Raw genomic sequence first — 23,159 nt, 5'->3', positions numbered from 1 at the left:
AAATGAATAAAGTGGGGTAAGGATATGTATATAGATATATGTACATGTGTGAGTGTGTGTGTGTGGAAACAAAGGGGTGGGGGGGCTACTCAAACAGTGATGGTACGTAACCTAAAAAGGGGCGTGTGAGCCTACAAGCAAAGATGGCGGAGTCTATTGACCCGCGACAAGATAGCTGAGAGGTGGCTACGTGTAACCACGTGGGACGGCGCACAATGTGGGTTGGGACAATAGATTACGCGACCACGTGTCTGAGAGGTTCACCCAAAATCAGTGAATCTAACTGTGTGTGTGCGGGTTAGTAGGAAGAGAGGGAGAGAGAGAGAGAGAGAGAGAGAGAGAGAGAGAGAGAGAGAGGAGCTCTGAGCGCGGTGCTCAGCGCTGCAGTGAGAATGTGAGGAACAGCTGATCACTCGTAAACTCTGCGGTCGGATTCTGAACCGACCGGTCACGCTTGTACGGTGATAGTTGCGGTTCTAGATCTCACTCACAGAGCCGATTTAAAGAACAGAGAATAAAACCAAACAAAATAAAATAATCCCCAAAACAAAACACATCTTTATCACTGCGGTGAGATGCGAGTATTGCTCTCTTATCACCCCGAAACTCGGTCGGCGAGACGAGGCTTCGCCACCGTGGTTTTGGTCTTTGAAGTGATAAAATCACAACCTCCACATCCACTAGCAGCGACGGATCTAATGCAAACAGTTACGGCAGGAAATACACAATATAACGGGACTCCGTGGTCCGCGATGCTTGCGCAATAACACGTTACAACACGACAGTAACTTAACGTAACAAGACACAGGAATAACAACGACATAACGAATAGGCTAAATTAAGCTAATGCTATGCTAAGCTAAGCTAGGCCCAGATACCAGTAACTCTTACTTGTAGAAGCTTCATTCGGTAGGGTACGTTTCCCGTGGTGGGGATCACTCGGTCCTCAAGTAGCCGCTGGCTCTCGGTGGCGCGGCCTCGGGGCTGGCTGGCGCAGACTCGGCCTCCTCGCTGCAGAGAGGGGCTTTTTAACTTCGGCTGAGGGACGAGGTTTGGGTCGTCCTTCCCGGAAATCTTCGGCGAGGAAAGATTGTTACCTTCTGCCGGCGGTGTGTACACAAAAAGGGTGGGAGAACGGGGCATATGAGTTATCCGTTCTCGCACTACAGGATCCAAAACTCAAAATAAAACACAGTCTGTTCGACCAGCGAATGTTACATGTGACCTGATAGGATTTGATGAGGCCGCGGTTCCTCGTGGATCTTCTTGTCCCCTGGACGATTCCGGAGTGAAGAGGCCTTGTGGACCTCCTGACACCAGCGTGTGTCCGGGGTGAAGAGAGCCTTGTGGATCTCCTTACACCAGCGGTGTCTGGACGGAAGAGAGCGAATGGCGTTTCCTGCTCGCTTATAAACCAGGTCTCGAACAGTGGGGGGCCATTTCTTGGCCAATGAGGGGCCAGGATCAAGTTTTGGCTGTGCTGGGAGGTGTAGTCATTCATCTTGGAGTTTCCATCAGACGTTGTATGACAGGACGGAGCATGGGTGCTTCTAGACTAGGGCCAGATCCCAACATCCCCCCTTTGGTCTGAAGAGCGGGGTGATGGCCACGGTCTTTAGAGCAAACCAAGGGCTGGCACGTGCATCCATGTGGTGGGAAACACTGTCCAGGTATTCCTGAGAACCTGAAGAGGTTAGACAGTCCAAGTATTCCGGGAACCAAAAGCAGTGGTTAAAACGGTCAGTGTTCATAGAGTTCAGAGTTCATAGGGTTCAGAGTTCATTGGTATTCAGAGTTCATTGGTATCTGGGCTGATGACTAAGGTGGCAACTGGGCAGATGACTTTAACTACCTCTACCTACATCTACTATCATACACAATTCAAATCATAGGTGAGCAAAAACATTATTCCCAAATAATTCAATCGCTAATCATGATTTTGTGATAATCCTAGCATTGCGGTATAGTGTCAAAGTAACAACCCAAATAAAACAAAACAAAACACAAAGGAGAGAAGAGAAGAATAGTTAGAATAGAAGCAGATGAGGGGGGGAAACAGTGGTTACTGGTTCTACTCCTAGACGGGACTGGAGGGAATCCAGTCTGGTCTGTAGCTTCTGGATATATTTGTACATAATATGTGCGTTTATCTCTCTCTAATCGGTAGAATTAGAGCGAGTTCTATGTCTAAGTTTTAGGATCTATTGGAATTGCGCTGCCAAGACTATAGGCCAGAGGTACCTGTGAGGGTTGCATAACAGTAGTGGTAGCAGATTTACGGATTTTGTTAACACAGTCTAGGGTGACCAGCTAGGCTGGGGTTTAGAGCGGCTCAAGCTGTTGACAGATGAGCTGTTCTTTGATGAGGTCCTGCATTAAATCTGACTGCTACGGCATAGGTTATGTCTTCCTTGGTCACTTCTGGTAGAGTCTCTAAAGCATGCAGAGGGTTATTTATGAGAGTGGAGCGTAAGTTTACAGTCACAATGAAAGTTTTTCAGGTCTTGTAAATGTTCTGGTTGAAGTTGGATTTGTTAGCGGTTAGTGCATGCCTACAGGGCGAGTTGAAGCATGCAGTTAAACGTTAGTAGTCAATGGTAAGCCGGATTTTCTGGTTGGTTTCAACACTGGCTAGATTGGCGAGTTGCACTCCCTGCGAAGTGCATCTCTCTAAGTTTCTGTTGTCAGAGCCTTCCCCCCTCAAGCTGTTCAAGTGGCGAGGGTGCATACCACCACGTCACCGCCAGCACTCAGGGAAGCGTCGAGAACGGCTTCATTCTGTAGTGTGTCATGGCGGGTAATGATGACATTTCCCCCGCCCCTCCCCCCTAATTAGAGATGGAGACAGGTCCCCCGCGCAAATCAAGTTCAGTTCCCTAAAGCGGGGCAGGAGCTGGAAGAAAAACCTCGTGCACTAGGCATCTTCTGTCCCCTGCGGCACTGGCGACTTGACACGCCCGGGCGATGACTCGGCTGAAAGAAGGCGGTGGCTTCGTTGAACATTAGGTTCGTTTCTGACCTGGAATCGAGTAGAGCAAGTGTGTTATGGCCCCCCAGTATGACTGAAATATATATATACACAACGGGCATTGTCTTTGTGAACAAGGTCGCCCAAGAAGGTTAAAGAACAGGGGGGGGCGCGCAATTGGGAGTGGTCGTTTCAGGGAGTGTGCCGAGTTCTCTTCCCCACCCTACTAAGTAGACTTGAGCAGCAGAGGGGAAGGTCACTTGGCTTAGTCAGGTGGGCTGCGAGTCGGTGTCGGGTTTTCTGACGAGTGCGGTGGCATTACCTGATTTGGACCCTGAGACAGTCATCAATACTCGAGTAGCGAATATTTGGATCGAAGCGCTCTACGTCCTTCGTGCGGGACTCTATGTGATAGGTGCGCAGACCCTGCGCGCGGAGAGGGCCTAAACCGTCTGAATCGCCATAATTATTAAAATCAAGGGGAGGGTGATCTACCTCTCCCCACGTGGGAGAGGGCGTTCGTTCTAGGCGTACACTTGACATATGCGGAATGTCTCGCTCGCCTGTGGAAGTGGGCTCGGACCCACTTAGGTCACTCAGGACCTGGGAGTACTCCCCCTTCTCCTGTCATCAGAGAGGGAGAGTTTGAGGAGACCAGCAGCTGCATCCTGTGGTGCAGGGTTGTCTGGCTCCTGGTGAGCTTCTGCTCTTAACCTGTACGGTTTTTGACTGCCCATTTTACTTCTTTGTAAATGGCAACAGTGGTTAGAATTCCCTACTGTTAGTAAGAAAAATGGTTAGTGTTTACGGTTAATGCAGGCGCACAGTGAAATGCCTAGTTCTGTGACTTACAATTTCTACTGTTGGACGTCAATCACTGCTCTGAGGTGCACAGTGAAATGCCTAGTTCTATGACTTACAATTTCTACTGTTGCTCTGAGGTATTAACTACTGCTTTTCAACTCAAAGGTAGAAAATGCTAATGTGGTTTCAGCACTTCTGGCCTGTGACAGCTGTGTGTAACTTTTCTTTGAGGGATTAAGAAAAACAAAACAAAGTGTTGGTTTTACAAATAAACGATCAAATCTACTAAACACAGCTGACTGTTAGTTTAGGAAATGTAACGAATGATCTAACCTGGAAATGAAAAGAAGTAACAAATTTCCGAAAGGAAATTCAAATTGAAAATTGAATTAAAATTAAGATTAAAATCAAAATTAAAACTAAATGAAAATAGGAAAATGTTTTGAATATCAAAAATCAAACTATTTTGGAAAATAATTTTCAGAAATTTGGATTATTCAAAAAAAAATAATTAAACTTTCTAAGGAAAATTAATTATTCAAAAATTATTCAAAATGATTCGAAGGTATACTATGGATTAGTGTGCATACATACTGCAATAAAACTGGAATAACGTACCCTCACACGGGGCACCATTATGTTGGGAACGTAGAGGAGCGTGTTTGGTTATCAGCATCCAAGAAACTAAATTCTTGACATCAATAGAATTATTAATGTCAGTAACAATCATTAATGATTATTAATAATAACGGGGCACCACCCTGCGAACAGGGACCAATAACCAAACAATAAAACTAAGTCTCATAATTAGCGTTCACTCATAATGTCAATAGTCTGAGTACTATTACACATTCAGAGTGAAAGTGAAGGTTTAAGTTCGAGCACAGGCCACTACATCCAGTTATTATTACACACATATGCACAAGTAATCACAGGCGACTGCTCTTTAAAATATAACAGAGTTTATTAAATAAAATAATAAATGATCAAATCAAGTAATATCAAAATAAACAAACACTATCATACAATTATATGTCTAATACCTAAAGTCAAATGAATAAAGTGGGGTAAGGATATGTATATAGATATATGTACATGTGTGAGTGTGTGTGTGTGGAAACAAAGGGGTGGGGGGGCTACTCAAACAGTGATGGTACGTAACCTAAAAAGGGGCGTGTGAGCCTACAAGCAAAGATGGCGGAGTCTATTGACCCGCGACAAGATAGCTGAGAGGTGGCTACGTGTAACCACGTGGGACGGCGCACAATGTGGGTTGGGACAATAGATTACGCGACCACGTGTCTGAGAGGTTCACCCAAAATCAGTGAATCTAACTGTGTGTGTGCGGGTTAGTAGGAAGAGAGGGAGAGAGAGAGAGAGAGAGAGAGAGAGAGAGAGAGAGAGAGAGAGAGAGAGAGAGAGAGAGGAGCTCTGAGCGCGGTGCTCAGCGCTGCAGTGAGAATGTGAGGAACAGCTGATCACTCGTAAACTCTGCGGTCGGATTCTGAACCGACCGGTCACGCTTATACGGTGATAGTTGCGGTTCTAGATCTCACTCACAGAGCCGATTTAAAGAACAGAGAATAAAACCAAACAAAATAAAATAATCCCCAAAACAAAACACATCTTTATCACTGCGGTGAGATGCGAGTATTGCTCTCTTATCACCCCGAAACTCGGTCGGCGAGACGAGGCTTCGCCACCGTGGTTTTGGTCTTTGAAGTGATAAAATCACAACCTCCACATCCACTAGCAGCGACGGATCTAATGCAAACAGTTACGGCAGGAAATACACAATATAACGGGACTCCGTGGTCCGCGATGCTTGCGCAATAACACGTTATAACACGACAGTAACTTAACGTAACAAGACACAGGAATAACAACGACATAACGAATAGGCTAAATTAAGCTAATGCTATGCTAAGCTAAGCTAGGCCCAGATACCAGTAACTCTTACTTGTAGAAGCTTCGTTCGGTAGGGTACGTTTCCCGTGGTGGGGATCACTCGGTCCTCAAGTAGCCGCTGGCTCTCGGTGGCGCGGCCTCAGGGCTGGCTGGCGCAGACTCGGCCTCCTCGCTGCAGAGAGGGGCTTTTTAACTTCGGCTGAGGGACGAGGTTTGGGTCGTCCTTCCCGGAAATCTTCGGCGAGGAAAGATTGTTACCTTCTGCCGGCGGTGTGTACACAAAAAGGGTGGGAGAACGGGGCATAGGAGTTATCCGTTCTCGCACTACGGGATCCAAAACTCAAAATAAAACACAGTCTGTTCGACCAGCGAATGTTACATGTGACCTGATAGGATTTGATGAGGCCGCGGTTCCTCGTGGATCTTCTTGTCCCCTGGACGAGTCCGGAGTGAAGAGGCCTTGTGGACCTCCTGACACCAGCGTGTGTCCGGGGTGAAGAGAGCCTTGTGGATCTCCTTACACCAGCGGTGTCTGGACGGAAGAGAGCGAATGGCGTTTCCTGCTCGCTTATAAACCAGGTCTCGAACAGTGGGGGGCCATTTCTTGGCCAATGAGGGGCCAGGATCAAGTTTTGGCTGTGCTGGGAGGTATAGTCATTCATCTTGGAGTTTCCATCAGACGTTGTATGACAGGACGGAGCATGGGTGCTTCTAGACTAGGGCCAGATCCCAACACCCTCATGTTTTATTCTCCAGTTAAATATACTATAATAGATGAATTGCTCAATAATCATTTTCAAAACTCTCGAGGTTCATCCATTTTAGCAGAATACTGATTCTCAAATCTTTTCAAGGTGAACAAAGAGAAGCAGTGTTCTCACATTTCCTTGCAAACCCACACAAGTGCTTTCACTTGTGGTTGATTAGACCTCTGCTGACGTTGAAGCTGGATAGAGTTGAGCAACATGATGCTACCAAGCTATACAGTGTGTACTACTCATCATAGTATAATGTTGAACAGTTAGTGTGCAACATTATCAGCATACTTTTATACCAACAGGAAATGATGCAATATGTGTGATGTTGACAATTTAACTTCACAACTAATAGCAAATGTTCTTCCTATAATTAAGACTTTTGTTTGTTTTCCAACTGTTATTAGCACACTGAAAAATGAGTGGTATTTAGTATGCACACTGTGGCTTGAGTTTTGATTGATTTTGTGACCTTTCAGATCTGAAACACTGCATACTCAAAACCTGCTTAGAGTCAGTATGTAGTGAAAACGGCTTTGTGTAAACAGGGTTCTTTTTTTTTGCCCCAAACATTTTAAAGACATTAGAGAGCCTGTTTTATATCACTGGTTGTCTATCAGTAGAAAAATAAACGGTATTGGCACCGTGTCTAAACATTGGCAGGGTACATTTGTTGGATGCATGTCATTCTCTCACTGGAACTTTGGGCTTTCTTTTCCTTCTCGTTCACCAAGTTACCATCTGATGCTCCTTGATATTTGTAGTTGGCATCAAGTCGGCGTCCAGAAGATGCATCAGCTCTGTTCTTGGCCCTTGTTTGGTTTTGAATCTAATTGGTCATTAGTCTAAACTTCAGCTGTTTCCAATTTTATTTCTACTTTTAATGATTTCATGTTCTTTCAAATAAAAGCTTCACAATAACTGTGAATGACAAAGGATGTGACTGGTGAAGCTCTAATAGTGTAAATACGCCTTTTGGGATGTTTTGGTGTTTGTAATGAAAACCATATTGCGACATTGCATGCTTTCCAGTGGTGAAAGAAAAAAGTACATTATTACATTTACTCAAATACTGTTTTGAGGTATTTTCTGCATTTTGTGCTACTTGTCCTCCACTAGGCTACATGCTTGATGAAATATTGCACTTTTTACTACATTATCTGATTGCTTGAGTTAATTTGTAGATTAACATTTTGCATAGTGCAACATTTAGTCTATTGAGTCCTACAAGTCGTATAAAAACAAGTACAAAAACTGTCATTGCATTGAGATAATTTCAACCTGGTTAAATAAATAAATCAATTTTTATGAATTTTCTAGAATGTCAACATTGTTCTTAATTTTAAAGCAGCTATCCCTTGTGTCTTGTTTCAAGATTCTCACACGAATTCTCAATTTCTTTTTACACTATTCTAGGAAAGAAATGCAGTATGATAATCATGTGAAATGGTTAAAATCAGCTCCACCGTGATCAGCTAAAGGTAAAGTGCTGATTACTGTACATGCTAATGCATACTGCAGGTGATAAAAAAAATAAACAGATCATTCTGCACAGGTTACTAATAGCTTTGATACTTCAATTACATTTTGCAGAACACTTGTGTATTTTTTACTTACACATACAGGACTTTTACTTGTAATAGAGTTTAATATAAATAAAGGATCTGAATACTTCTTCCACCACTGAGGGTTCCATGAGCTAACTAGTCTAAATTTGAGTTAACTTTCAAATGCTGTTATTTTAAACTGATGAATGGAGGACTGGGTCTGTTCTAACACCATCTGTCACCTTGGCACAGGATTATGGCTTTGGAGCCTTTTCTTTTATTTCCATGTGCGCTCGCTGTCTGCCTTGCTCTCCTAGATCTAAAGGGTGATGGTATGGAAACAGCTCTTGCCTGTGGTTATACTTTCCTGGAAAATATTCAGGAGGACAGAAGTGGATGAAGAGGAAATATCTGACGGCTACCAGTAGTGTGTTTAATATTTTGAATGAATTAAAGGAGACACAACTGGTCTTGTTAGATGACGATAGAACTTTTATTTTGTTAAAATCAATTTTAATTTAGCATTTCCTTTTATTTTTCAATTAACATAACATTACGTACAGAAGGCACTTACAAAAACAAGTTAAATTACAGATGCTGTTATTATAAACATTAAATTAATGATTAAAAAAAAATGTGATGACAGAATAAAGACAAGGAATAACAGCACCATTGGCAACCTGTGAACAGTACATCTCAAATAAAAATGTTGCATGATTTGAATCTAGTACAATAGAAACAATACTCATTAATGAAATAATGCCCGAGCTATGTTTTTTAAGTATAACTTAATCACCAAGATAAGATGCGTAAAACTCAACAGTAATGTTTTTCACTAGTCAGAGGTTTGTTTTATTTTACATATTAGGCTTTGTGGTTTCAGCTCTATGCAAGTCCTGGTACATCTCTATTAGACGAGTGGCCTCTCTCTGTCCTGACAGCAAAGCACCATGGGTAGTGGAATAGTATTTTCTGTGGGTTGCCTCTCCAGCGAACAGGACCTGTAGAGGCTGAGGTAAAGATAAAAGATTTGAGGGAAGAAAACCAGATTCAAAACAAGAGCCGTCAATGTCATCTTGACATTTCTTTTGGCCTCCTGCGCTGCACTATTTTTTATTTTCATCACTTGTTAGCGCTCTGCATGTAGGAGGCCGCAGTAACTTTCCTTAAGGCCTTCATGTTTCAGTTTGACAGGGTTGAAGGACTTCAGTGGAGGGGTCATACCATTCCTTCAACGGTGTCAAGTGAGCACACAAATCCTCCCCCCTAGCCCCTTTACCCCTTCACCCACAACACCTCAGGTTTCATGGTCTAGACTGCTGGCCAGGAAGCAGCCTTCCTAACCCTCCCTGACACTAGTTGTATTTTCTGCATGTGCAGCGATGTGACATGGTATGACACCATCGCATTAGCCATATGCTCTCAGAGGGCATGAGAGTGTAAACAGTGAAACTACTGTTGTAAGGGTAGTTACAGTGCATTTTTTTCGACAACATTCATAGTGCAATGACTATATTATTAAGTAATTATCTTATACAATATTTACAGTCTTCTATTTGACATGTCCCTTAGTTTCATACAATTCCCAACAAAGACACTGATATGTAACTTTGAATTCATAAGAATTTTGTTTTCAGAATTTCTATCTATTTATTTCCAATTAACTGGTATCATAACCTAGAGACTATATTTGTCAGTACACAGCAGGTCAGCTGAACATGCAACAAGCATACAATTTAACATATATGAAGTATAAAGCTTCCAGTAATATATAAATAATGAATCAATATTTAGTCGGGTTTAAATGGAGCACTTCCTCAAGGGAAATTACTCTGAACATCATCAGCCAGTTATAAACTTACCACGACTAGCTAAACTGTCACAGAACTTTGCCTTCATTTTCTCTAATTAGTAACAAATTGCATAATTCTTTCGAGAAAACCATATCAAATCATTAGGAAATGTATTATTAGAAAAGTCAAAACAAACACAGGACTTTCACCCAGGAGGCTGTTCATGTCCTGTGTGAAACCAAAAGTCAACGTTGACTTATTTTTCTGTAATTTTGTTACATGTCTGACATACTTTAGCAACGCCAGTTACGTAACAAACGTACATATTTGAACCCAAACCATGATCTTTTCCTAAACCTAACCAAGTACTTTTGTTGCCTTAACCTAACCAACTTTAGCTTTGTTGTTTGTAAGTAAGTAAACCTACTTTATAAGTTTATTTTGCATGTAACAAGTGGAAAGTGACAACCTGTCCCTGAGTCCAAAACTGATACTAGAGGGGCACCATAGCTTTAAGCATAAGGCTTCAAGTGTCAGTATTTGTCAAGTTGGGAGTGAGAATGTGTTGCCAAAACAAGTGAAAACTTTGTCCTTTTCAGCTTAATTGGAAATATTATCTCCGGCACTTGATACCACACAGTGTGGTAGACACAATTACAGAAGCATGCAACAAATTAATGCAATACCAACACTACTAAGTTTGGCTTAACAATAACTATAAAGGGCTACTGACTTGCTTTAAATGGCTGAGGTGTTTTTATTCCTCTGTCCACCCACTGTGTTGTCTTGAGGGTATCTTACCGGAGCCTTGGTGCTGTTGGCATAAGGCAGCGGCATGGCCAGCCTTTCAAAGTCCCCACCGCTGGATCCCACCCTGGTGAAGGAGTAGGAGCCTCGAATGAAGGGGTTACTGCCCCACGAGGAGCGCAGGACACGCCAGGGCTTAGGAATGTCGGGGTTCCCTGTGGACAAATGGACAGAGAGACTTTATGACAATCATGGACAGTCTGGTGTCTACAAAATCCAGTGCAATACAGAACCAAACCAGTTCAAATTAAGAATGTTACGGCTGTGAGTTGAGGCCTTTCACTGGGACGTCTAATCTGCCAACTTATCAAGTCGTGACCCTCTTTGAGGAGAAAGGCACCAGCGAGTCTATATGTAATTAAGCAACAGCTGAGGGGATTAAACCACGTTGACCTAAATGAGGAATGTGTGTGTGTGTGTGTGTGTGTAGCTTCTCTGTGTGATTTACCGTCTGCAATCTATTGGAAGTCCACTGACCGCATCATGAAGTGACAGTCACTGCTTCTGCACTCACACTGTGACCTGTTTCTGAGGCAATCCCTTATTTGAGAAATACTCTGACTCATTCTTACAGTATCGACACATCACTAATATGTTCCCAAACAATGAGTCAACCGAAAAACCATGTTATGAAACCTTTTACATTCCATGTTGCAATCTGTTCCACAAGAAGTGCTGTGTTTTTAGGTAACTAGTAGCTGCAACATTGGTTCAGAGAAAATGAAACATCCATGACATTTGTGTCACAAGAAAAAGGATGTACTGATCAAATGTAAGTTGAAGTAAAGCCTTGTTCCCCTTATCCAACCTCATGATCAACCCTTCAGCTCAGTGTTGCTCATGTGGTGGTAACACTTGACACAGCATCATCCGATACCTGAGTCATCCAGCTGTATTATCTGACAACCTTTTGTCATGAAAAAATGCTACTTACATCACAGACAAAGCTTATATAATTTCCTTTGTATGAAACGCAACGACCAAACCCAACTGTTTGTTTGAGTCACTGAGTTCAGTCTCAGCCTGCCCAGGCTATTATGCTCATTTTACAGTATTGAAGATAAACTTAGAGGGTTGGAAGACGGAAGTTGATCTTGTCTGTTTTCTGTCATAAAAATCTACAGAAGTCAGAATTATAAAGAAGGTGAATATTTTGATCATTTCTGTGGGAAGATAAGGATTACATAAAGGAGGAGTAACATATCTGAAAGTGGGAATAAAATAGACACAAAGAAAGTATTCTTGTGTAGATATCAAGCTTCTATGGTGTAACATTGGCCCACAATACACTGCTCTGTTTCCTTGTTTGTACCTGTAAAGCGCCTCAGGAGCTCAGTGCAAGTCTCGGCCACTGTTTCGTCATCGCAGCGCTCCATGTACAGCGCCTCCTGCCCGCAGATCCAGCCGCTCAGCATGTAGCCATAGCGCTCGGGCGGGTAGAGGACGTCAAAGCTGCAGATCTTCTTGTACCACAGCTCCTCGGGGTAGGCCAGCTGTTCGAGCTGAGCCTCATCCTCCCACACGAACTGGATGCTGTTGCACTCGGGACTCCAGAAGGGCTCTTCAAACTCCAAGAATATCTTATCGGTGGTGCTGATGCCCAGCTTCTCGATGGCGAGCACTTTGTCCTCAGGCAGAGAGGGGGAGAACATGGCCTCGTGGTTCTGCTTCAGGACGCCCAGAGAGGCTGTGACGATCACATGGTCAGCTGTGATCCACTCCTCGTCCTCACACTCCACGTAAATGGGATGACCCAGGATCAGAGGGTCCTCGCGAGGTTGGCAGCCGTGGTTGTTGTCATTGTGGTTGTTGTCTTGGTGGGTGTCGCTGCTCTTGGCGATCACCTCCTGATGCTGGGCTGAGTAGTTCCAGTGGATGCTGCGGACCGGTTTGCTAAGGCAGACGGTGCGAGAGGGGATGTCTTGGGCCAGGAGCTCCACAACCTTCATGAAACCTTCAGGAATGACATAATGTGCACCAGGGATCTCTGTCCACTCGCCAAACTCACTCAGAGACACCTCATCCATACTGGGAGAGCTGCTTTCACAACTCTCCACCTGAAACAGGAGAAATATCAACACAGAGAATGTATGGAGTGAGCAGTCAGATCACACTGATGTTCTTCCGGGCGATCCTAGAGAGTATCATTAGATACAGAATTACGGCATGATTTGGCAACCTAACAGTGCAACTTGCAAGCCTGCACAAAACGGCAATGAAGGTAATAGTGAAGAAAAACGACAGAGCGTGTACGAGCAGGCAGTCATGAAACAAAAATCTCTGGAGACTTACAACATCCCCTCTTCTGAATATGAACCTCTGCCATCAGGGAGAAGAATCCGTGTGCCAAAGTGCAACTCAAACCGCTTGAAACTATTGTTCGCTCCAGCCTCCATCAAGCTGCTGAACTCTAATGCTAAATCTTAGTGTAATTGGACAACGTTCTGATCACTTTAGTAAACACGCGGCTCATTTAATAGTGAGCTAGCATAGTAGCGGTTAGCTGGTGGCCAATGGGCCGCAACCGCCTGTCTCTTCTCTGCTGCTGTTCACAGCATGCTCTGGTTCCTGTGTCTTTGTGTGTGGGCGGTAGCGTATAGAGGAGCACTCAAAGGAATGTAGCACTGATGTAGCACCCACATGAAAATATTAAATGGCTGTTTACATCAAACGCCAGAGAGGCAACATTTCATTTAAGGTGTTTTCATGCAGACAATAACCTCGGGGAGCTGCAGTTTTAGTTCTCTGATGTTTTTTCTGCCCGACAAAAAAACAAAACAAAACATAACCTCCAATGTGAAAGGAAAAATTGTGTTTGGCTCCCTCACACAATTACTTAATTTTCTTCACTGTATGCATGGGGTGAGTGCTATCATTTAGTGCCGAATGATTAGTTAATTCGCAGATCAAGAGAAAATGTATACATTTTCATCGTATGCCTCTTTTCCACTGCATGTTTATGGCTCTACCCGACCTAATTCTACTTGCTCTTTTATGGTTTTCTGTTGAAAAAAGTTGTGGTTAGTACCTGATACCTGGTACTTATTTAGTTATCGCCTCTGTCGAGGTTCCGATCGAGCTGAGCCGATACTAAAAAGTTGAGTTAGAGAGAGAGACCGAGAAACAAACATTAGCTTCTTGCATATTCTCAAATGTGACAATGTACTGCTTTTCTCTGTTTAATATAATTGAAAATGTATGTTTGTATACCAACTATCATGTTCCACATTTCTTGAAGATTCATAATTGCAAGGCTCTCTCACACTCTCTCACTCTCTCACACACACACGCACACACACACACACACACACACACACACACACACACACACACACACACACACACACACACACACACACACACCTTGAGGTACTGCTGAAGCATGGACAGTTTGAGCTTCTTGGTGCTCTCAGAATCATCAGGATCCAACATGATCTTCTTGCGCACCACGCCCCGCGTAAAGATGCCAACGCTGTTCTGGCTCTCAGCGCAGACAGGCTTCCCATTCTGGAAGAACTCCTGAGTCAGCTCGTACACCTAGAGAGGAGTGAGTTGCAGAGTAATCAGGAGGAAGACAATAAGAAAGTATGTCAAAGTAAAGCAGACAGAAGAAAAATAAAGCAGCTTAGTTCCGCTCAGATTAGATCAGTTCAGTGTTTGATTGTTTTATGTGGTGAAGTGCAGCATTATGGAGAAACCCACAAGAAAATACAAGAAGAGACTTGTTGATACGCTGACAGGATGCTACACAGAGGTGATAATTCACCATTTCCTGGAAACTAAAACACCACCAGTGAAATTCAAACATTTACAGTATGAACGGGGACTGTGTTTACTTTAAGTTAATGAAGTTAAAACTTAAAGACTTTAACTAAAACCTGCAGAACAAGTACTGTACGTGCGTCATTTATTGTTTGGTATTTTATAGATGTCAAGGTGCCCTTGCTCCGACCACACCTAATTGGCAACAAGCTTTACTTTGTGTGTCCTATAGCTCGTGAATACAGCGCTTGCGTTTGTCTGAATATAGATGATGCTTTCACAAGCTGCAGTGCGCAAGAGGCAATGGCAGACAAGTGTTGTGATCGTCAGGTCAGGTGATCTGCGGTGAACCTGAAGCATGGTCTCATTTTTTCTCTCTTTTCATTACGCCAGCTATTGAAAAGACATCCTGGAGACTTTAGAAGCCTTGTCAAGTCAACTTTATTCATATACCCCAAAATAGCATGTTTGTTTCGAACAGCTTTACAATATGGACAACAGACACAGAACGCATGATGAGATGACTATGCAGGGCTGAAATTAGGATGCTGAAACTGCCACTGTGTCTGTAAAGGTGTGAACTTCCATAAAGAAGATTTAGCACAAGGAGTGTTAAAGAGTGGGTGGGTCATTTTGGACCTGCGATCACACAGTAAAAAGACATGTACCAAAGGTTAATGAAGATGAAATCCCCTCTGTGTGTTGTCTACCTTCTCTCTGTAACTGCTCCTCTAGAGGTGACCTACTCCTTCTCTAACAGGAGCTGCTACAGAGCTCAGAGCAGAGAACTGGACCAACGACAATTGCCACTCCTTAGGTAAGTTCAGCATGCTTTGGTGGATATTTTACTGCTTCACCTCAAAGATGGCTGAAGATATTTTTAGTAATGATGATGGATGTTAACAGTGGCTTTTATTTCACCTTTAGTAGCTTTAAGGTTGTTAAAAACAGCATAATAATGATGGGGAAATCTGTACATTAATAAGTGTTTCTCTGCAAAAACTTGAATAAGAATTTCTGTTAATTTACTGTTTATAGATATTTTACTTTAATTTCACAGTCTTGGTAGCCGCTGCTGCCAGTCATTTGACCGTTTTTTATGATTTTTCTTTTTTTAACAGTGAAATCTTTACTATCTTTGTCACGTATTCTCTATTCAATCTCATGTGTCTGTGTTTTTATGGCTGCACCTTTCTATAAAGAGGAAATATTCTAGATGTCTGTCATCTTTCATCACACGTTTCGCCAAATTTAGCGTATTCATCCTATTTTCTATCCGTGGAAACTTTCGGATCTCCATTAATTTAAAATACAATTTTGCAGGTCTGAACAATATTTGTCCACAGAGCATTTGTTTTTAAAGGGGCTTGCCACTAGTTACTATGGCTATGCTCCATAACTTAACTTACATAAACATATGTTGATGTCAGGCAGGCTGAACAGTGAGGTTCTCTGTGCTCTTGCCCATGCATGCATTCATTTGTGCATATATATATATAAGTGAATTGCCTGTGTGCACATGCGTCCTCTTACCTCGTTGTACAGGTCACTGAACTCCTCCACCAGGTCTTTGGGGATCCTCTTTCCGACGTTGGTCTGGTAGTGAGCAACGCCATTCGTACTGTACAGGCTGATGCGTCCCATGCTCCTCTCCCCGTCTGTGGTGTGCTCCAGCAGCCCGTTGTCCTCTGCCAGGTGGTACACTGGGTTCCCATTGGCACCATGGATCCAGGTGGCTCCAAGCTCCAAAGTTGCTTTTCCTACAAAAATAAAGAGAGGAAAGACACACAGATGAGTTTGAGTTTGAAAAAAAAAAGGATCTCTTTGAACTCTGCTTTGTTGCGGCACAACCACACCTGAGTTTTACATAAGTGGACAGTTCAAGAAGGAGGTCAACTCAATTAACATACTGCAGTTGCTTTAGCCCCATTGGAATACCATTCATTTGATATTTTTCCTGAGGATGATGGCATCACACACTTCATATTTTTTAGATTCGTATTAAAAATGGACCAATGCAGTTACAGTTATGCTTCTATAATTACATAACAGGCATTTACATAACAGACGCAATTATCCGTGTCCCTCACATCCAAGTTTACGTTTAACAGTATGTGTCATTTTACATTTGACCTCTTTGATGTGCATACATGTATCTGTGCCGTGAGCAGATGTAGTTCCCTACTTGTTTGTTTTTGCCAGTTGAAAGACTTCGCCATGAAACTTTCTCTGGCATAAGAATGGCAGTTCAGTTGACTTTCTTTTGGAACTAGACATGCATCCGATAAGTGCATTCATTCAGGTTATTTAAGGAAACAAAGAGTCAATGTATATCAAGATATAGTGTGTGCGCTAAATATGCAGCTACAACCAGGAGAGTAAGCAACTTAGCATAAAGACTGGAAACGGCTAGCCTGGCTCTGTCCAAAGATAACAAAATATGTCTACTGGCACTTTCTAAAACCCACTAATCAACACATTATATCCTGTTTATTTAATCTGTGTAGAAACCAATGTGTTGATGACATGGGAGTTATCAGATAGTTAATAGTCACCTCCTGGAGGCTAGCTGTTTCATCATGCTTCCAGTCTTATAGCCAAGCTAGGCTAGCCACCTTTGGCACTATTTGGTCATATTTAGCTACACGGAGGTACCAATCTTCTCATCTAACCCTCTGCAAGAGAACAAATCAGCATCATTTACAACATGTCAAGCTATTCATTTAAGTTTCACTGATGGATTGTTACCACTTTGTAGTTGCTTTCTCATCAGGATTTGCTTGATGAATTGTAGGACATCTGAACTAAAATAATACTTTTCGTTAAAGAAGGTAAATCTATAACAACCAATTAAATTGCTGCTTGTTTAGAAAGATGAAAAAGGCAGAGGCATTGCACCAAATAAATGTGTCGCACAGGGCACGCTTTCAGTGTTTAGGTGTTATTCATAGATTAGTTACAAAGATAAGATACAAAGTGTGAGGGTAACAACGGGTAAACGGAGACTCTCACCGAGCTGAACACTTTGAACTCTCCCGCCGACGTGGTCTGACGCCTCTAGGACGGTGACATCCGTGAAGCCGTTTTTCAGTAGGATCTTAGTTGCAGCAAGGCCGGCCAAGCCAGCACCAATCACTACTATTCGAGGCTGCCGATGAGTGCGTAGGCCGCTACTAAGAGGATCATCAGTGCTGTCTGACGAAATTTCACAACTTTGCATGCCGTCCAAGATCCTCTTCGATGGAGTCTGTGGGCAAATTAAAGAAACTCAAGTTAAAAAAATGGCAACATTATATCATCGAGTCATACAGCAGATTAATATTGTGTGAAAGAAAGAAAAGTCAACATATTTTTGAGTTTACTTGTAAAAATAAATAAATTACATATTAAGTTCCTTGAGAAAAAGAATACACTTTGAAGTAACTAGCACACGAATGCAGACACTGGTGGTTGGGTGCGGCATGCTGGGTGGCAGAATGTTTCCGCCTACACACTTATAATACCAGCTACTGATCACTGCGTCTCTCGGTTGCTGCAGTTTGTCTATGTTTAGCATATGTTGTCAAGATTTTACAGATTATTAATCTCAATATAACAGATTTTTAACAGCACTGAAAAAAATTCAACAATATTGTTTTCAGAAACGATGGATCCCTGAAAGTCCCCAAATATTTAACAGTTTTATCTTGTGAGGATAAGATGCTATCTTGTGAGCATGTGATTATAACGTGTTTGAACTAGATATCCACCTTGTACACCACATGAATTATCTTGTGCAAACAAGATTTATATCTTGTGATGCAAGCAAATGAATACTGGCCACAAGATAAGAATATATATTCCACGAGTCCTTAAGAAAAGGAACAGCGTCCATGTTGCTTTGGATAATCCACAGAATATGCAATAAGCAGTTTCTCGCCCGAAACTGTTGTTGAAGTGAGTTCTGTGGATTATAACATCGAAGGAAAAAACTGTCACATTTTTAAATCCAATATTGAAGTGCTGTGAGCCCCACAAACTAAATTCCCCTGATCTCCATTATAGTGGAGTGGAGGCAGAAATCTCAGAGACCACGCCGTGTACCACAACTGACATCATTCAGCTGAACTGGTCCTTTAAAGAATGACCAATGCACCTACACGCTTGGCACAACTCATTTAGCCTCTTGAGAGCCCTGTTGTCTTTTGTTCCTAGTTAAACACCGACTACACAGATATATTTTACAGCTGATAAGTGTTGCTTATCAGCATTCACCTTCATATGACCCAGATTTACAGCTGCATATATATATATATATATAACTGTGATTCATTTAATTTAGTCTTTTCCATGACGTGTTCACATTATTCTGTCTACCTGCTGTGTATCTTGCTGTTCGACATTGTTTATCGAGCATTAGGCCAAATAAAAGCCCCTGTTACGTGGAGACACAACTCTATTATTTCGGTCAGAGAATAAACTACAAACAACTAAAAAAAGATGATGATAGCGCAACGGAAATTATACTGAAATTGCTCAGGGACACTAACATTCAGAGTGAAGAATAAACAAGCGACCTTGTTATTCCAGCACGCAAGGCTGCTTGCTGTGAATGTATGGACAGCTGTGTGTAAGAGTAACACAGAGTCCAAATTAATCGTATTACAGCAACATTATTAAGTGGCGTTGTTTCCATGTTAGATGTACGCTGTTGTAACTGTAGAGCTTTTAATATGAAACTGATCTGACATGCATTAGAATAATATCAAGTCCTCTAAGGTAAGACGGTGATATCCTGCTGTTACACAATACACACAGATGTTACCACACTGACATGTTGAGATCACACAGCAGAAATAATTCAGTGTTGAATTAAACGTATATATATTTATCTGACAGATGGGTCTTTTATCTTCCTTGTATATGTAAATACAAATCCAGATTACCGTGAAAGAGGATAGTTTACATCTTCGCTTGTTTTTAACCTTGATTCAACTTTGACTTTTGTGAAAATGTTGTCGCAAGGAAGTTGTCAATCTTGACAACTCAGCTGGAGGAGTCAGAAGAGCTGACAAAGAGTCGGAGAGGAAACAACAAGCCAGCGCTGCAAGAAAAGATGTGTGGGAGGGGGGGGGGGGGGGGGGGAGTAACGTATGTTGTAAGAACCAGAATGCGATGTCAAACTGAAGACCGCTGCCCTCCAACACGGATGTGGGTTTAAACCTGCTAATCTGGACGGGTCAACACACAGGTCATCTGACCTCATGACCCTCGGGCGGAAAGTGGGTCAGACATGGCACAGATTTACTGATCAGGCGTTTCCATTTGAAGTGACGACATGACATTATATATTGAGAAACAATATAAACCGTCCGCTGTAGCAGGTCAATGAACTGGATTACTTTGTGGCAGTATTGGATTTCCACGTGATTTGATGTAGTTTCTTGATTTGGCAGATATCTAATTCAAGGAATTTGAGACAAACAGACATTTCTCTCTGGTTATTTTCACCTAATGATGTTATCCACAAACATTTTATGAATTGATTTCATGGAAAATGTAGTATATCGCTGCATTGTGACATCAAATTATGTGTAACAATAGAGTCATTTATTAAAGTTACATAATCCTTTGAGACTACAATCTGCATAGTTGCCACACATTACTGTTAACCACAGAGTTATACTGAATTACGTCTTTGTGTGTAACAAATAAAGCCATGTTTCAGTTCCATTTCCGTCTCTTTCTCTGGACGTCACTCAGCCATGAATACTTTGCATACTTTGCAACACCGAAAACACAGTTTAACTACACTGTTGATCATCAGTTGGATTCCCCGAATTTGCAGATGAAACGTTGACGCAACTTCAACATGAATGGACTCATTTTTGGGCTTCAAAGAAAAGTAAAGAAAAAAGTAAAAGTTGGTTCATTTTTAATTTTTGCGTCTTTCAAATATTAATCACCTAAAATGATAGCGATGCTAAAATTAGGTTTATTCACAATGTTACACAAACAAACCAACAAAAGGCCTTTCTGTGATTGTTCAGTGACACTTGTTTATTGAATCTTGAATTGAGGCTGACATGTTTGTTTCCTGAGCTATTACATCTACAGCTTGTTAAAGAATACGCGGTAGGAGTTTCTTTATAATGGATGTTTTCAGTACTCTGCTGCTCTTTTCTATTCCACAGCTGTTAGAGGTGAGGGTCACAGGAGGACAATGCTTTGTGGCAAATGACAAATGTAGACAACATATCTGACCAAGGCGGTAGATGGGATTGTTTTCTTTGCCGTAAAACATTGTATTTGTCGTATTGTGGTTTTTTTTGTTTTTTTTGTGCTAAATACAGCTGCATATTTTCCAAATCACTGTCCAGGACACGGACATTTTTGTTGTGTCCATATATATGAATATCATGACATACATTTAAGATTCATATATTTAGATTGGCAGCAGGTTGTACGTCTATTATGATGTGAAAAATAATGGTTTATAACTTGCACCCAGTCAAATCCCTTCTGATGAAGTATAATTTATGTAAAGTACCAACAAGAAAATGTCCAGAGAAAACCATTAAATTATTATAATGAGGTACAAAGCACAATTCTATAGGGTGTGAATGTTTCCTGCCAAGAGATATCAGAGGGCAGCTGTTCGTTTTACACAGATGTTTCCATTTTTTGACACATTTTTCTTTATAAAAGATTTTAGGTTTAGGCTTTCATTTTTTTACTAAATAAGTCAAACAAGGTCAGAAAATTGTGTGACTTTGATGTAATGCAGGACAACAACATTTAAGCTGTAACATATTTGCATCCAAAACTCCCTATTATAGCTTTAAAGATTCAGTGTTCACTCTTAATCTGTTAATGCTGGGCTTGACCTATAAAATAAAGCCCATTAAGGTAAAAAAAAACAAAACCTACCTGATTCTATGAATACATAACAAACACGGATTCTATATGAATTACAGGTCTAATTCATTAACAGACTTTGATGATCACATCACACATTGGCCCCGTAACAGATTGTGCATCCGTTCCTGGTTGCTTGTAATTACTCCACGGCTGGGTAATACTCTCGCCACATGCCGTCTCATGCTTTACACCCCACTGCAGATTAATGTGTGGGCTGGCCTTGGGTAGATAGGCGGCTCAGGGTGGGGCGGAGTGAGGAGGGAGGAGGTTACCACTGACCTAGAAATGGCAATCTACCATACAGTGCATCTGCCGGTGGCCTTTTCAAGAGCAGCAATATCTTGAATTAATGAGTCTGACTTCTACTGCTCTCCTCTCTCCTTAAATTGTGGACATCGCTCTTCCAGCTGTTGTTCCACACTCACATCTGCATTTTCTTTTATCAGTCGCATGTGAGTATTAGCATGCCACACTTCTCTCTCAGGTCTGGTTTTCCCAAACTGGGATGATGGAGTGGAGGCACCACGCACACACACACGCACACACACACACAAGCTCCACCGCTGTGCTACTGTACATCACTCTGTATGTTCCCCTGGTGCAGAAAAAGAGTGCACTGAGACTATTGTAGCCTTCCCAAAGATACACACTAGCTCAATTACACAATGATAGTAACGCCATAACCACAGAGAGAGATGAGAGCTAAACAAACAATTAAAGTGTATATTTCTGTAATTTAACAAAAAACACAGGAAAGCCTTGGAAAAAAAAAAGTGGGTATCCCTTTGTAATAAGCACCCTGTTATAAAGAGTTTATAAATTGTAAATAATGGCAATATTAAAAGTTAATATAGCATTTACAACTAATATGTCAATTATGAGCCAGTGATAAGAGGAACTTTTGGGTTGCCAGGTTTTTACTTTGACCACTTATGTAAAATCTATTTGTTATTAACAAGTGTTAGCATTCATACTCGCATATTAACATTTCCAAGTGCAGGCTTGTTAGAAAGTGAGAAATCAATGGAATGTTTCTTGACCTAACCTGAGATTTCTTGATCTTTTATTAGAAGATTAACACTGACCCGTAAAGCATTAAGTACAACATGTATTAACCATTAATACAGCCATTAGTTCGAATTTAAAAAAAAAAAACTTTATACAATTTCACTTATTTGAAACTTGTACCAAAAATGCAGATAATGAAATGACAATGAAAAGTTGTAACTGATAAGAAAAATCGAAGTGAGAAGAAACAAAGTGTCTGATGTCATCCTACATGCTGCCTGGCTGGATCCTTTACTGCCACGTATAAACTGCGATGCCAAAGTGGCAGCAGTTTGAAACAAAGCGAACAAGTTCAGAGAAAACTACTCCGATTAATTGTTTGTCAAAGACACCATGTGATATAGACCCAATAAAGCCTAAACACAGTTTAATGCGGACAAATAGAGCGAAACGCACAAATCCACTTTATTTATTCCAGGCAGAGCGGGTTGTCCAGCTAAACGACCTACAATACATCAGTATAACTAACATTGCATGGGACCTGTAATCCCTGTGTGTACACAGGTGTTGTGTGGATGCGTGTTTTCCCGTTTTATCAACACAAACAGCCCGGTGACATTTAGTATAATGCGTGCACGGTCGCTCGCAGCACTGACAAGTACAGTAAATAAGCTGTTCTCACTGTATTTCTAGCGATATGTAGCCCACGTACACATACACACTGGTCTTTTTCAATCGCCACAGTGGCCATCACCCACCGTCCCGCTGTTAAATAATAATTCTGTGATATGTGGGTTTTAGCAGAGCAGCTGGTTACCTGACTCTCGTAGTCTTCAGCTTTAAAACCTCAGAGTGCTCCGCTTTCCTTTGTGCCCGTTTTGCCTCAGACCGGCTCCGCTTTGTATTT

The 23,159-nt window shown here is 41.8% G+C and overlaps 1 protein-coding gene across 1 annotated transcript; it reads right to left on the bottom strand.

Moving 5' to 3' along the window:
* Positions 1-8,462: 8,462 nt before the first annotated feature.
* smox (spermine oxidase) lies at positions 8,463-23,159 on the bottom strand. Its single transcript, XM_076091298.1, has 7 exons — positions 23,070-23,159; positions 17,357-17,591; positions 15,878-16,104; positions 13,946-14,119; positions 11,895-12,639; positions 10,577-10,737; positions 8,463-8,992 (listed from the first exon to the last, which is right to left on the bottom strand). Exons 2-7 carry the CDS (start codon positions 17,562-17,564, stop codon positions 8,840-8,842), a joined length of 1,668 nt encoding a protein of 555 aa, XP_075947413.1. The 5' UTR covers positions 17,565-17,591; positions 23,070-23,159; the 3' UTR covers positions 8,463-8,839.

This window comes from Anarhichas minor, unplaced genomic scaffold, assembly GCF_050575085.1.
Source record: "Anarhichas minor isolate MPS153535 unplaced genomic scaffold, ASM5057508v1 ptg000014l, whole genome shotgun sequence".
Lineage (NCBI taxonomy): Eukaryota > Metazoa > Chordata > Actinopteri > Perciformes > Anarhichadidae > Anarhichas > Anarhichas minor.
This window is presented reverse-complemented; position numbering and strand designations above follow the sequence as displayed.